Source organism: Armigeres subalbatus, unplaced genomic scaffold (assembly GCF_024139115.2).
Source record: "Armigeres subalbatus isolate Guangzhou_Male unplaced genomic scaffold, GZ_Asu_2 Contig481, whole genome shotgun sequence".
In the NCBI taxonomy this organism is placed as follows: Eukaryota; Metazoa; Arthropoda; class Insecta; order Diptera; family Culicidae; genus Armigeres; species Armigeres subalbatus.
In genome coordinates, this window is record NW_026943240.1 from 134,672 (window position 1) to 150,555 (window position 15,884).

Below are 15,884 nucleotides of genomic sequence, written 5' to 3' on the forward strand. Positions count from 1 at the left end.
CATTTTCTAAATTGATTCAAAATAGGTCGTTCGACACCTCAAACTTCATGATTTCACAAAGCAATGATGGGAATGATATTTTTAGGGTTCCTGACCCACTCGGATTCAATCCGGCCACATCGGTCCCAATCCGGGGACCAACGGAATGGCCATTTTCTAAATTGATTCAAAATAGGTCGTGCGACACCTCAAACTTCATGATTTTTCAAAGCAATGATGAGAATAATATTTTTATGGTTCCTGGCCCAATCGGATCCATTCCGGCCACAATCTGGAGGACCTACGGAATGGCCATTTTCTAAATTGATTCAAAATAGGTCGTGCGACACCTCAAACTTCATGATTTTACAAAGCAATGATCAGAATGATATTTTTAGGGCTCTTGGCCCACTCGGTTCCATTCCGGCCACAACCCGGAGGACCTACGGAATGGCCATTTTCTAAATTGATTCCAAATAGGTCGTGCGACACCTCAAACTTCTTGATTTTACACAGCAATGATGAAAATGATATTTTTAGGGTTCTTAGCCCACTCGGATCCATTCCGGCCACAACCCGGAGGACCTACGGAATGGCCAATTTTCTAAATTGATTCACAATAGGTCGTGCGACACCTCAAACTTCATGATATTACAAAGCAATGATGAGAATGATGTTTTTGAGGTTCCTGGCCCACTTGGATTCAATCCGGCCACATCGGTCACAATCCGGGGACCAACGGAATGGCCATTTTCTAAATTGATTCAAAATAGGTCGTGCGACACCTCAAACTTCATGATTTTACAAAGCAATGATGGGAATGATACAAGGGCTTAGCCAGAGTGGGCAGGTTGGGGCAAAACAACTTGAACAGTTTCGGGCGCAAGAATTCTCCTTGAAATCCTTCTAGAAGCTCCCCTGGGAACTTCTAAATTCCTCCGGAAAGTAATCCACAAGTTCCTCTGAAAATCGTTCGAAAATCTTTCTCATGTAATTGTAATTTCTCCTTATCTAGAAACCCCTCACTAAATTAGTTTTTTAGGAAATTCAAGAGGAAATTCCTTGAAGATTTATTTTCTTCTAGGATTTTTCTTTCTAGACATTTCTTTGGTTATTCTTCTAGAAAAATCTCCTGCATTTTTATACATTCGGAAGTTCCTTCAAAAATACAAACGGAATTTCCTTCCAAAATTCCGCTAGAAGTTTCTTCAGAAATTTATGACGGAAATCCTCCGATTTCGCTCCACAATTTCACTTGTAAATCTATTAGAAATTCCTTCGGAAATTCTTCTAGGAACTTCTCCGGGCATTCCTCCAGGATTATTATTATTTATTCAGACTAAGGCCGCAGTGGCCTGTGCGGTATATAAGAGTCTTCTCCATTCGGCTCGATCCACGGCTACACGTCGCCAACCACGCAGTCTACGGAGGGTCCGCAAGTCATCTTCCACCTGATCGATCCACCTTGCCCGCTGCGCACCTCGCCTTCTTGTGCCCGTTGGATCGTTGTCGAGAACCATTTTCTCCGGGTTATTGTCCGACATTTTGGCTACGTGCCCGGCCCACCGCAGTCGTCCGATTTTTGCGGTGTGAACGATGGATGGTTCTCCCAACAGCTGATGCAACTCGTGGTTCATTCGCTTCCACCACGTACCGTCCGCCATCTGCACCCCACCATACATGGTACGCAGCACTTTCCTTTCGAAAACTCCGAGTGCGCGTTGGTCCTCCACGAGCATCGTCCAGGTCTCGTGTCCGTAAAGGACTACCGTTGTAATGAGCGTTTTGTGGATTGTCAGTTTGGTACGGCGGCGAACTCTATTCGATCGGAGCGTCTTGCGGAGTCCAAAGTACGTACGATTTCTAGCCACTATGCGTCTCCGAATTTCTCTGCTGGTATCATTTTTGGCAGTCACCAGTGAGCCCAAGTACACAAATTCTTCTACCACCTCGATTTCGATACCACCGATGTCAACTCGCGGTGGGTGTCTCACATTGTCTGCTCTTGAACCTCTTCCTATCATGTACTTCGTCTTCGACGTGTTGATGACTAGTCCGATCCGCTTGGCTTCCCTCTTCAGTCTGATGTAGGCTTCCTCCATCTTCTCAAAGTTACGTGCCATAATATCTATGTCGTCGGCGAAGCCAAATAGCTGGACGGACTTATTGAAAATTGTACCACTCCTCCAGGAACTCTTCCTTTAATTCCTCCAGGATAACTTTCAGGAGTTTTTCCGGTAATACCTCCATAAATTTAATAGTGAAATCCTCTAGGATTTCATTCTGGAATTCTTTCCGCTATTACTTCAGAATATCCTTCAAGAGTTCATCTAAAAATTTCTTTAGAAATTTATCCAGGAATTCGTCCATATATTTCCTCGGAAATTCTTCCAGGTATTTTCCCGGGAATTGCTTCAGGTACTTCTCCAGGAATTCCTTCAGGAATTTCTCCCGAAATTTTTCCTCGGAATTGTCTTGAAATGCTTTCCGGACTTCACTAGAAATTCACTCCAGAATTTCCTTCGGATATTAATTTGAGAGTTCCTCCAAGATATCTTTCAAGAGTTCTTCCAAGAATTTTTTCAGAACGATCTCCGGGAATTCATCCGGTAATTTCTTCAGCATTTCATCTGGGAATTTCTGCAATAATTTCTCCTGGTATTTTCCGGGAATTCCTTCAGATATTTATCCAGAAATTCCACCATGAACTTCTCCAAGAATTAGTTCAGGACTTCCTTGTGAGAATTCTTCCGGAAGTGCTTGTGGGACCTCCTCCAGGAGTTTTTCCAAGAGTTCCTCCGGGAATCCCTCCAAGAACTTCACAGGGAAATCCAGGAGGATATATGGCAGGAATTTCACGGGAAATGGGATTTCGGAAGTTCCTCTAGAAATTCAACTCCGGGTATTCCAACGACTGTTCCTCTGAAAATTTACCCGGGAGTTCCAGCAGTAGCTCCTCCGGGAATTCATTCTTTTTTTTAGAATTTATCTACAAAATCCTCCAGAAGTTCCTCGGAGAATTTCTCTGGGAGTTGCTCTGGGAGATCTTTTGAGAACTCTTCCAGGAGTTCCTTCTGGAATTCTTACGGAAGTTCATTTGGGAGTTCATCCAAGAGTTTTTACGAGAGTTACTCTAGAAATTCTTCCTGTAGTTTTTTAGGAAATTCCTCCAGAAATTCCTCCATGAGCTCCTCCGGAAATTACTCCAGGAGTTCCTTCTTAAAGGAACACTGGAGGGAACTGCCGTAGAAACTTCCGGAGAAATGCTCATAGAAACTGCCGGTGGATCTCCCTGAGGAATTCTCGTAGTAACTGCCGAAAGAGCTCCCTGATGAATTTCAGGATCCTAGCAGAATTCCTAGAGGGACTTCCAGAGAAACTATTGGAAGAACTTTGGGAGGAATTTCCAGCTAAATTTCTGAAGAAGGACTAAATGATTTCCTGAAAAAAGCCTGCATGATTGCCTGGAAGAGCTACTGGTGGAACTCCCGGAGGAATTCTTGAAATAACTTCCGGAGGAGTTTCTGAAAAAAACTCCCGGGAGAATTTTCAAATGAACCCCCGGAGGAACTGCCAGTGAAACTACCAGAAGAATGCTCGAAAAAATTCTTGGATAAATCATCTTATACACAAATCTCGTCTAGCTGAAACCTTTCTAGGGGTATGTAGCTGAGGAGGACCTCCCGGAGATTACCTTCAGGAGCTCCCAGAGAAATTCTCGGTGGAGCTTCTGGAGGATTTTCTATATAAATTCCTGGAGAAGCCTAAATGAATTCCAGAAAGAAAGCTTGAATGAATTCCCGGAGGAAATTCTGGAGAAATTCCCGGAAGAGGAACCCCCGTTGGATCTACCGATAGAACTACCGGAATAATTCTCGGAGAAAATCCTGCAGAAACTCTTTGAGGAACTGCCGGTGGAATTCCCGGAGGAACTCCAGGAGGAATTTCCAGAAAAACTCCCAGTAGAAATCTTGAAGTGTCCACCGGAATTCTTTCAGGATTTCTTTGGGAATTAATCTAGGAATTCCTCCGGAAATTCCATTGTTGATTTCATTTACGTTATACTTTCTGTATAAAAATGTTCGGTGGAATTCCTGGGTCCCGGGATTGTGACCGTTGTGGTCGGATTGAATCTGAGTGGGCCAGGAACCCTAAAAATATCATTCTCATCATTGCTTTGTAAAATCACGGAGTTTGAGGTGTCGCACGACCTATTTTGAATCAATTTAGAAAATGGCCATTCCGTTGGTCCCCGGATTGTGACCGATGTGGCCGGATTGAATCCAAGTGGGTCAGGAACCCCAAAAATATCATTCCCATCATTGCTTTGTAAAATCATGAAGTTTGAGGTGTCGCACCACCTATTTTGAATCAATTTGGAAAATGGCCATTCCGTCGGTCCCCGGATTGGGACCGATGTGGCCGGATTGAATCCGAGTGGGCCAGGAACCCTAAAAATATCATTCCCTTCATTGCTTTGTAAAATCATGAAGTTTGAGGTGTCGAACGGCCTATTTTGAATCAATTTAGAAAATGGCCATTCCGTAGGTCCTCCGGATTGTGACCGGAATGGATCCGAGTGGGCCAGGAACCATAAAAATATCATTCGCATCATTGCTTTGAAAAATCATGAAGTTTGAGGTGTCACACGACCTATTTTGAATCAATTTAGAAAAATGGCCATTCCGTTGGTCCCTGGATTGGGACCGATGTGGCCGGATTGAATCCGAGTGGGTCAGGAACCCTAAAAATATCATTCCCATCATTGCTTTGTGAAATCATGAAGTTTGAGGTGTCGAACGACCTATTTTGAATCAATTTAGAAAATGGCCATTCCGTAGGTTCCCGGATTGTGACCGATGTGGCCAGATTGAGTCCGAGTGGGCCAGGAACCCCAAAAATATCATTTGCATCATTGCTTTGTGAAATCATGAAGTTTGAGGTGTCGCACGACCTGTTTTGACTTAAAATTGTAAATGGCCACTTATTCCGGGGGCAACTGACCCCAACGGAATCTGGAATAATTCTGGAACCGTACTGTGGATAGCTTCGAAATCAGTATAAATCAAAAATTGGGATCCATCCGGATGGAATGCAACTTGTTGCGAAAGAATCGGTCAAGAAATGCGATTTTTACAGCAGTTTAGATTTTTGAAAGCCCTTAAAAACAGACGTTGGGGACGGAAAGGTTAAAAATGATTTTCTGAAATGTTGCCGTAAATCATATTATGGGACACTATTGGAGGAGATCACAATTATGGGACAATTTGTGTCATATTATGGGACAGTACAAAATAGATCGGCTTTTAAGCTTTTTCGTGTATATGAACTGCTACGTTAGTCGAATACCATATTAACGAGCCCAAAAGACTACAATAAATATATGTAGCACAGACAAACAGACTTATGACGTAGACTAAATATCATTTATCGCTACAAAATCGAACATTGCAGTTACACCCTCATCAGAAGCTAATAGCAACTTAAATTCGGGAGGAAATCGAAGATGGTTGATTATCTTTACCAGGTAAAACGCAGACAAACAATTGTAGATAAACATATACCTAGACCAACATTTGAAAAGGGCGTAAAAGCCAAGATTTATTATTTCAGATTCTTTGTCTACATACACAGTTATATACATGGACAAAGAACTCGAAAGAATACGCTTGTTACGCCTTTTTCAAATGTTGGTCTAGATATAACCAACACATATTGGCTACATATACTCAATTCAGTAGAAAACCGAGATCGGCGACTAGGGAAGTTGGATTTTCTCACAATCCGTACGCTAAACTAACTTCGGAAGTTGTGCGCTGTTTTCATGTGGTGATGCGCTATACTATATTGAGCTATATTGAGTATTTATGACTCCAAGCTTGAAGTAGTAGGAAATTGAACATTGTAAAAGTATACCAAATTATTGAAGTCTTGAATAAGTTTTCTCTGTGAATGTTTATTCCAAATAAAAAAATACGAAACGAAATTATAAAAACGTTCAAGAAAAGTTCCGTGTTTACTAACTAATTGTTAGCTGAACGAGACTCAACTGTAGTTTTCTTCTGGTTTCTCTGTGTTTGCTTCTTCTTCTTCGTTGGAATTTCCTTTTGGCGATCTCGTTCATCCTTTTTCTCTTTCTGCAGCTTAAGGGCTTCAAGTCTGTCCCTTTTAGCAGCTTCCTTATCTCTCTTCTCCTGCTCTTTTTTTATTGCTGTTTGGCGCTTCAATTCGATCTTTTCTTCTTTCTGAATTTTTCGCTGTTCCATCCGGGCCCTTTTGGCTTCCTCCTTTTCCTGCTTATCATGATCCTTATTCTGAAACCATTGCAACCATCTCTCACTGGTAGCTACCGATGGTACATGACCAAGACCACGACGTTTACGCTCCTTTGATACACTTGAATCGATTCTTGGCCAGATCAACACTTTGTCGAAAGGATCTTCGGGTTTCGATACTGGGTCGGATATTATATCCAATGGTACGCGCTCTGCGGAATCATGTAGTTGGATATGTTTTGGAGATTCTGATGCCGAAACTAGGGAAGAAGATATAAAATCTTAAAAGTTATCTATTCAAATTCTCACTAACTTTTACCTGGATTTCTATCAGAAACATCATGGAATATGGCACCTTTGTTGGAAGCATCTTGACCAGCATCTAGTTATTTAAAAAGTATTTTTGTTTGCAATTAGGAAGTTCAATTATGCGCATTTACCACCTCACTGCACTCCGCAACAACCCTGTGTACTTGTCATAAAACGAGTTTGTACAATCCCATTTAATTCCACCACTTAATTGTACCTTGACAGATACGTATTTCGACCTCAACAGTAAGGTCGTCTACAATTAAGTGGTGGAATTAAATGGGATTGTACAAACTCGTCTTATGACAAGTGAAGACATTCCACTAAAAAGCTCAGAATAATTTTCTCAACCCTGTGTAGTTAAGTGCGGAATTGAGAATAGAAATGCAGGCTTGCATTAAATCCTGGTGGTGATTTCTCATTCATCGCGAGTCAACGAATAAGTGGGCAGATGATACCAGCATGATTTGATAGAAGTCCACACTTGATCCAATTCTCAATTAGGAGCTGCAGAGCTCAGTGAGATACAATACTTAATATTATAGTAACATACCATCGTTGGAAGCACTATCCGCTTGCAGCACGCAGTCGCCGTCCTGATCGAGAACGGAATTCAAGATGATACTGTCGGCGGGATTCAGGGGTTCAGTAAAAATCAATCCTTCAGCTTTATCTTTGATAAGTTTCCAGAAATTGAATAGCGCGAGTTCTTCAAGCGGACCGTACCATAAATCTTCAAGTCGGTTGTTTTGAAATCTAGAGAGTTGTTCGGTTGGTAATCCCATTTCGATACACCGCAGTTGAAGTTCATAATCATTTTCCGAAGTTTGGCATGCCGCATCAGTAGTGGATCCACAATCCACATTCGATGGACTCCACCGTGCCATTCTTTAGTACCTTGTAGCCATTCGTGGGCAGAGAGCTAAAGTCCATTGCATTTACATCCCTCGGGCAGATTCCGAAAATGTTGAAAGCTTTTTTCAGACAACTTTTCGAGTTTGTGAAATTGTCCACAGCTGTTTTCAGGAGACCAGGAAAGTTGGTCTTTGTGAGTCTTGCACTACTGTCTCCTAATAAGAACTGTTTAAGGACCTTACTCCAAATACTCTTGAAAGGACCAAAAAACAATCTATCCAGAGGCTGGAGTATTCTCGTGGAATTCGGGTAAAGGGAAATAAGAAATATCTGATTCCTCATGCAAAATTCTGCCAGCTCCACGTTGACGTGGCTCGTGTGGCCATCCACGAAAACAATAACAGGGAATTCTGTTTTGGTTTCTAATAACCACTGGAAAAAGCAATTGGTCATATACTCGTAGAAGGTTTTGGATGTTTGCCAACCTTCTTCTGACACGCCAACACACCACCCCTTGGGAACGCTCTCAGCAATTTCACGACTAATTCGTTGACCAGAGTATAGAACCATAGTTGGCGTCAAATCACCATCAGCATTACTCCCAAAAAGTGCAGTAAAGCATTCTTTTTCGGAGTTGTTACTCACGTGGTAAACGTTTTCATCATGTGGTCCACAAAGCGCTTTGAAGTTTCTCGGAATAAGTTGAAAACCAGATTCGTCGAAATTGAAGATACGTTTCGGGTTGTTAAAAATTGATAGATCAATTCCCTCTTCCTGAAGTATATCTTCTACTTCCGAAAACCATTGCCGAAGCAGCTCTTCGCTTACCTTGGCGCCGGATCGCGAGAGATTCCTGGAGAGCTTCTTTTTAATCATTGGATGCCTCCGCAAGAAACGCTGCACCCAGTTCTTACCTGTTACAAGATGTACAAAGAATAGCCACGTTTCGTTTTTGATTGTTTACTCTGTGGGATTGTTGCAATTGCATATACTTTGTTTTTTTTGCGTTATATTTACAGAAAAATACTTCATAGGGAGTGTCCCATAACTGTGGTAAACCGCCTGCTTATAGCCACAGTTATGGGACAGTTTTAAAATTGAAGATTTTCATTAAATAATCACATAAATAGAGTGAAACCCAACCAAATAGTAAAGAACGTACCTTGATGATGATGTCCGTGCCATTTTTCCGATTAGAAGTGAAAAGATTTAACACTTTTTTGCTTATGATCGTCGGAAGCACTTCTTACGTTCCTGCCGAAAAACGATAATATTTTGACAGCTGCAAAACAAAAATTTTACATTTTCAAAAACAAGCATTTGTTTTCCTTCAAAAACAAAACTGATTGCAACAGATGACCGGAAAATGATGAAATATTATTACAAAAATGTAAGTAGAGGCAATCAATTTCCTTTTTGTTAGTTATCCAGCTTGAAACAAAAAAGTGTCCCATATCTGTGTGCGTCCCATAACTGTGGGGGCACCGTACGATGAATCCTCAATTACCACAACTTATTGCCCTAGCTATGAAAATGGATTAAGCTAGGGCTCTGTTTGGTAGATCTTACACCGCAACACACTACGTCAAAGTGATCTACTGTGTTACGGGAATATTCTACTCACTACGGTGTCTACTCTACGTGTCCGAGTCTACTCGGAAAGAAGTATGTAATGCCGTAGTTGTCTTCGAGGCACGTTGATGTGTACTTTAGCTACGAGAAAGCCACAGTCTTCATCTCCAGCAAGAATTCCAAACACGAAGAGTCTTTGAAGAAGTTTTCTTCTGGCAGCTACCGATTACAGATTTATTAGCATACACCGTTCTTCGTAGGGGGCAAGCTAGCCGTATTGTTCCAAGGTAGTACCCGGAGAGCATACCTGATGAAGTTTCGTTGGATCGCTGAAGTCTATGTTGCATGAAAGGGTGCCCATACAACGACTGCATATTCTAGCAGATTGCGGACGAGAGCACAATACAACGCTTTTAGCGCATTAGTGTCCTGGAATGCATTTGTGTTTCTTTTCAAAAGTTCCAGCATGGCAAACGATTTGGCTGTAATCATGTTGATGTGGTAGTCACATTGTGGTTGTTAAATCTGACTTTAGATTCAATAACGACTTCCAAGTCTTTATTCGATGAAACTCGTAGAAAACGGCTATTTTCAATAAAGTAATCAGTCAGCAATGGCTCTCGTAATCGGCTGAATGTTGTGGAGCTGCATTTAGCAACATCGACTTCCATACCATTTAATGAGCACCATCGTAGAAGTGTATCAATGTCATTTTGGAGAACGCAGCAATCCAACCTAGTCTCAATTTCACGATATATCTTTAGATCTTCAGCGAATAAAAGCTTAGAGGAGCGAAGACTATTGCACAGGTCATTAACAAACAGAATAAAAATTAACGGTCCTATGTGACTTCCTTCGAGGACACCTGACGGAATGCCAAAATTCGCTGAATTAACTTCGTTTATGTGAACATATGCAGAGCGGTCTATCAAATAGGACTGGAACCAAGTCGTTGCCCAGTCAGGAAGATGCAATAGTTGCGAAGTGTTGTTGCGAAGTGAATTGTAGGAAGAGAATAGCGACAAAAACAGAAGCAAGAGGTATAAAGTGAGGAATGTTAATTGTGATGTGGCAAACGAGACGCTGATAAGTGAGAAGTGAGTGGTGTGATATAAGACACAAATAAGAAGGAATAAGGAAGGAGGAAGAAGTAAGAAGGAAGGAGAAAGAAGTAGGAAGTAAGAAGAAATAAAGACGGAGGAAGAAGTAGAAAAGAGGAGGCTAAAGAAGGAAGAATGAAAAGGGATGGAAGAATAAGGAAGATGGAAGGAGGAATAAGGAATAAGGAAGATAGAAGAAGAAAAAAGGATGAAAACGGGAGAAAGTAGAAAGAAGAGGAAAGAAAGAAGAAAATTAAGAGAAGTGGTAAAGGTAAAGGTAGAAGGAAGAATGTAGAAGGAAAGGGGAATAAGGAAAAATGAAGAAGGAAATAGGTGAATGTAGAAGAAAGAAGTATAAAACGATAGCAAAAAGATTAATGAAGGAAATTGGAAAGAATAAAGATATATTATCCCAATTTTCAATTCTTACATCTCACCTCTCACCAGTCACATCCTGCTCTCACCTCTCAATCCTTACTTTTCACCTCTCACTTCTTACTCCTCACTACTCACTTCTTTCCAACGAGAAAAGAAGGAGAAACATGGAAGAAAGCGGAAATGTGTAGAAGAAAGAAATTAAAAAAAATCATCTGACGCTCTTTTGGAGCGTCTTCGACATTGAAGTCGAAACCGAGGCACAAAATAAACAATTATTCCAAAAGTCAAAGGTCAGAAGGTCGGAGGACAAAATGTTGAAGGTCGAAAGGTCGAAAGGACAAAAGGTCGAAAGATAAAATCCGTGCCAAAAGGTCAAAAGATCGAAAGGACAAAAGGTCGAAGGTTCAAAAGGTCGAAGGGACAAAATGTCGAAAGGCGAAAGGTCAAAGTCCAATAGAGAGGCTCTCTTTGTTTACTTTCTCTTTTGATTATTACGAAGCCATACTAAAATCTATTTTTTTTCACAGAGATCTGAAGAAAGTAGCTTTGTCTAGCGTGCTGCGGTGAAAATATTGTATAAATGCAAAACCAGCTTTGATATTAGTGAAAGAGAGCGTAAATAAAGAGAGTTTCTCATTTGGACATACAACGTTTTCAAAAATCATGCTATATTTGTCATTTTTGCTTTCCCTAGTAATATTTCATTCTTGTTTTGCCTTCTTTCAATCACAGTATGTTCTCTCAAGTTTATATTTTAATTTTCTTGTTAACGCTTGATAATATTTTATTTTTAATTTTTTTCTTATTTTAAACATTCATTTCATTCATTTATTTAATTTACATCTAAACAGACAATACTGAATCAACAATTTGACGCCACAATACACGGTTCGAGGCCGCATCTCTCCATCCTCGAATACGCCCCACGCTCGCCAAGTCGTTTTGCACCTGGGCTGCCAACTCGCTCGCTGCGCTCCACGCCGTCTCGTCCCTGCCGGATCGGAAGCGAACACCATCTTTCCAGGCTTGCTGTCCGGTATTCTTGCAACATGTCTTGCCCATCGTACCCTTCCGGCTTTAGCTACCTTCTGGATACTGAGTTCACCGTAGGGCTGAGCGAGCTCGTGGTTCATTCTTCGCCGCCACACACCGTCTTCTTGCACACCGCCAAAGATGGTCCTAAGCACCCGTCTCTCGAATACTCCGAGTGCTTGCAAGTCCTCCTCGAGCATTGTCCATGTTTCATGTCCGTAGAGGACAACCGGTCTGATTAGCGTCTTGTACATGACACATTTGGTGCGGTGGCGAATCTTTTTTGACCGCAGTTTCTTCTGGAACCGGTAGAAGGCCCGATTTCCACAGATGATGCGCCTTCATATTTCTCGACTAACATTGTTATCAGCCGTTAGCAAGGATCCGAGGTAGACGAATTCCTCGACCACCTCGAAGGTATCCCCGTCTATCGTAACACTGCTTCTCAGGCGGGCCCTGTCGCACTCGGTTCCGCCTACAAGCATGTACTTTGTCTTTGACGCATTCACCACCAGTCCAACTTTTGTTGCTTCACGTTTCAGGCGGGTATACAGTTTTGCCTCCTCCGGCAACGCTGCCTCGAGATGCTGCGTATATGCAGTGGCGACATCAGGTTGCTTCAGTCGCTCTAGGTCGTACCGCGGCGGTCGTCGGTACCGAACATTGTTGATGACGGATAGTTTTGGGCGCAGTTTAACCATCACCAGATAGTGGTCAGAGTCGATGTTAACGCCACGATATGTCCTGACGTCGATAATGTCGGAGAAGTGCCATCCATCAATCAGAACGTGGTCGATCTGTGATTCTGTCTGCAGTGGTGATCTCCAGGTGTACCGATACGGGAGGCTGTGTTGGAAGTAGGTGCTGCGAATGACCATATTCTTGGAGGCGGCGAAATCAATTAGTCGTAGGCCGTTTTCGTTCGTCAGCCGGTGAGCGCTGAACTTTCCAATAGTCGGTCTAAACTCCTCCTCTTGGCCAACCTGAGCGTTCAAATCTCCTATGATGATTTTGACGTCGTGGCTTGGGCAGCTGTTGTACTCACGTTCCAGCTGCGCGTAGAATGCGTCCTTATCATCATCAGTGCTTCCGGAGTGTGGGCTATGGACGTTGATTATGCTGAAGTTGAAGAACCGGCCTTTGATCCTCAACCTGCACATTCTTTCATTGATCGGCCACCACCCGATCACGCGCCTTTGCATATCGCCCATCACTATGAAAGCTGTTCCCAGCTCGTGTGTGTTGCCGCAGCTCTGGTAGATGGTATGATTATCTCTAAACGTTCGCACCATTGATCCCTTCCAACAAACCTCCTGCAGCGCTACGATGCCGAATTCACGGTCCTTGAGCACATCGGCGAGTATGCGTGTGCTCCCAATGAAGTTAGAAAATTTGCAGTTCCACGAACCGAGTTTCCAATCGCTAGTCCCTTTTCATCGCGGTGGTCTTCGCCGATGGTTCCGGTCCGTACTCTCTTGTTGATTGTTCGTTGCTTATGATTTTTTTTGGCTGGCTTGCAGCCCCTAAATTTCCGGTGGACCATGGTGCACACACAGCAAAAAAAATATTAATATGCAGTGTCGTAATTCTGCTAAACGTACATTAAAATTCAACGTAAAAGCCAATTTTATGTATTATTACATCAAATCAATGCTTTACTACATCGCCAAATGTAAGATCCAGCCGATAAAAATATTTTTTCCCTTACGCGAAATTAGCATAATATTGTCTTTCTTCTATGGTATTTGATTACATTAGAATCAGTGCACATCATGTTCGCTCAAAAGAAAACAAAATATTGCATCAATAAATATTTATATTTTCCCCATAATCGACGTAACATGACATGGCTATGTGAACGCAAGCAAAAAGAAAATCTAACCGCATCAGTTTGTTGACAGCATTCTTTCACTTTGTTTGTATCTTGTTTACTCGTGTCAAATTTGGAGCCGAAAAGTGAAAAAAGTGTCAGTAATTAAGGAAACTTCCGGCGGGATCTTACTGGATCGCATTCGCTAACACCCAACAGGAAGCGGTACGAGAAACGAACAAATTTATCCGGTAAGAATAAGTTGTCATCGACGGAAATGTCAAATTGTTCCGAAAAATGTTTCAAAAAACATCTTTTTGCTGCAGACTTAACAAACAACCAGAAACGTTCCTATGGAGAAATGTTCAAAATAAGGAGGCGGGTGCCTCACCCTTTCCGACAACCAAAGAAGCTCAAAATAATGAAATTGTACAGGTAAGAATGCTCCCGATCAACAAATGTCACAAGCCGTAAGATTCATTTTATTCACAGACAACATATCTATGATATCCAGAACGCCTCACCATCGGAAACAGGTATGCAGAACGAATCGAATTGACGGTCTTGGAAGCAGATAGTGAGGCTTATTGCTTTCCGGGGAATAAAACAGTGAGCGTTGTGATTTTCTTTCCGCCCCGGATAGGAGGCATATGTTTTGATGGGTAAGTTTTGGATGTAAATTTTCCTCTACCCAGCCGATGAGATTGTTTTTTGTTTCCAGAAGCCCTTGCTAAGTGTAAACCGCAGCGCTGCTAGTGGAAATATTACTGGTGAACAAAGATGAATCGAAGAAGGATCTTACTGAAGCTTCTTTGTACCTGGCGAACCGGCCTAGAAGCATGAAATCATCTAGGTAAGTTCCTGATGGATAATACTTTCCGATCAAACGACGAACATTTGCATGTATGTCTTATGAATTTTCATAGATTCATCATTCTTCTGTAATTCAATTAGTCGACAAGTGCAACGTTTCTATAATGTGAAATAACGCTTCTGAGCAGTGAAGGATTTTTGGAATCGCTAGACCACTGCCATATTTTGTAAAATATTTTGGTACCCATTATTGAAGTTTTCGCACCGTTTAGAAACATAGAACACCTCAGGTATGTTTATAATCGTCGATACTGTCTAGTGGATATTTAATTTATTTTTTTGTTGCAGACAGGATCTCCTAACGAAGTAAACTGCTCTTTGTTTTAATACGACTTGATCTCTATTAAAGGAGAATGATGGAAAAGATCCGGAGATCGGTATGTGATGTAATGGTTTTTAATATGCTAAAATAATGGAATTTAAAATTTAAAAATATTGACGTTGAAAAATTTGAAAAAAAAATGAAAAAATGAAGTTAAAAATTTTAAAAATTAAAAATGAATGTCAGAATCTAAATATGTATTTTCAAATTAAGAAATTCTAAAATTTAAGAAATCAAGGGTTCAAAAATCTAAATATCTATAGATTTCAAATTTCAAAATTCTATGCTTCAAAGATTTAAAAACTTTGAAAATTACAAAATTTTAAAAATTACAAATCCCAAAACTCTAAAGTTTGGAGATAGTAAAATTTAGTAGCTCGAAGATTTAGAATAGACCTGTGCGTCGATGCCGATGATTTGATATGTCACCGCTCCCGTAAAAATGCATAGGCACGCATCAGCTAAATGAAAATTTATCACCACCTAATATTTTATACCACGTCAATGATATTTGTGATCAGTTGGGACCGTTCACAAATTACGTAACTCTGTAAAAGGAGGAAAGAGTCAGATCGAGCGTTACGGCTTATACAAATAGTTAAAATTATCCATACAAAAAGTGTTACGAGGGGAAGAGAGGATTTAAAGGGCCCAAATTTGTGTTACGTAACTTGTGAACGTCTCAATAGGATTCATACATTTGGATTTTTCGGTTAAACTTTATAATTCATAATTTTATTTTCTTTGATTGTAAATTTTTAATTTATTAAATTAAATAATTAAATTTATTAATATTAAATATTTATTATTTAATATATGATATTTATGTATATTAGACTGGCCCAGGAATAAAAAAAATGTCAAATATTTTTAATATTTAATATTTAGTATTTAATATTTAATATTTAATATTTAATGTTTAATATTTAATATTTAATATTTAATGTTTAATATTTAAATTTTAATCTTTATTATTTAATATTTAATATTTAATATTTAATATTTAATATTAAATATTTAATAATAAATATTTTATATTTTATATTTTATATTTTATATTTTATATTTGGAATTGATTATTTAATATTTAAAATTTAATATCTAATATTTAATATTTTCATATTTACTATTTAATATTTATTATTTAATATTGAATATTTAATATTGAATATTTGATATTGAATATTTAATATTGAATATTTAATATTGAATATTTAAAATTTAATATTTAATATTTAATGTTTAATGTTTTTTATTTCATATTTAATACTTAATATTTAATATTCAATATTTAATATTTAATATTTAATACTTAATATTTAGCATTTAATATTTAATATTTAATATTTGATAGTTAACATTTAAAAGTTAATATTTAA

At 39.8% G+C, this 15,884-nt stretch overlaps 2 protein-coding genes and 1 long non-coding RNA gene across 3 annotated transcripts; 1 reads left to right on the forward strand and 2 right to left on the reverse strand.

The window, feature by feature from the left end:
* Positions 1-5,938: 5,938 nt before the first annotated feature.
* On the reverse strand, positions 5,939-7,348 carry LOC134204241 (28 kDa heat- and acid-stable phosphoprotein homolog). Its single transcript, XM_062679064.1, has 3 exons — positions 7,117-7,348; positions 6,574-6,636; positions 5,939-6,514 (listed from the first exon to the last, which is right to left on the reverse strand). Exons 1-3 carry the CDS (start codon positions 7,346-7,348, stop codon positions 6,003-6,005), a joined length of 807 nt encoding a protein of 268 aa, XP_062535048.1. The 3' UTR covers positions 5,939-6,002.
* A 55-nt stretch (positions 7,349-7,403) lies between these two features.
* LOC134204243 (uncharacterized) lies at positions 7,404-9,364 on the reverse strand. The gene is made up of 2 exons (XM_062679065.1): positions 9,298-9,364; positions 7,404-8,332 (listed from the first exon to the last, which is right to left on the reverse strand). Exons 1-2 carry the CDS (start codon positions 9,362-9,364, stop codon positions 7,404-7,406), a joined length of 996 nt encoding a protein of 331 aa, XP_062535049.1.
* A 3,977-nt stretch (positions 9,365-13,341) lies between these two features.
* LOC134204240 (uncharacterized) lies at positions 13,342-15,127 on the forward strand. The gene is made up of 6 exons (XR_009977815.1): positions 13,342-13,561; positions 13,637-13,745; positions 13,803-13,972; positions 14,032-14,163; positions 14,237-14,413; positions 14,472-15,127. It is a non-coding gene; the product is annotated as an uncharacterized LOC134204240 (long non-coding RNA).
* Positions 15,128-15,884: the final 757 nt, after the last annotated feature.

What these genes read in the sequence shown, in the direction of transcription:
- LOC134204241 (XM_062679064.1), bottom strand. Translation starts at nt 7,348, where the DNA reads ATGGGATTACCAACCGAACAACTCTCTAGATTTCAAAACAACCGACTT. An exon ending in GGATAGTGCTTCCAACGATG is followed by an intron (nt 6,637 to 7,116) that starts GTATGTTACTAT and finishes TTAAATAACTAG; the next exon opens with ATGCTGGTCAAGATGCTTCC. An exon ending in TGTTTCTGATAGAAATCCAG is followed by an intron (nt 6,515 to 6,573) that starts GTAAAAGTTAGT and finishes CTTCTTCCCTAG; the next exon opens with TTTCGGCATCAGAATCTCCA.
- LOC134204243 (XM_062679065.1), bottom strand. Translation starts at nt 9,364, where the DNA reads ATGCAGTCGTTGTATGGGCACCCTTTCATGCAACATAGACTTCAGCGA. An exon ending in ATCCAACGAAACTTCATCAG is followed by an intron (nt 8,333 to 9,297) that starts GTATGCTCTCCG and finishes ATCTTGTAACAG; the next exon opens with GTAAGAACTGGGTGCAGCGT.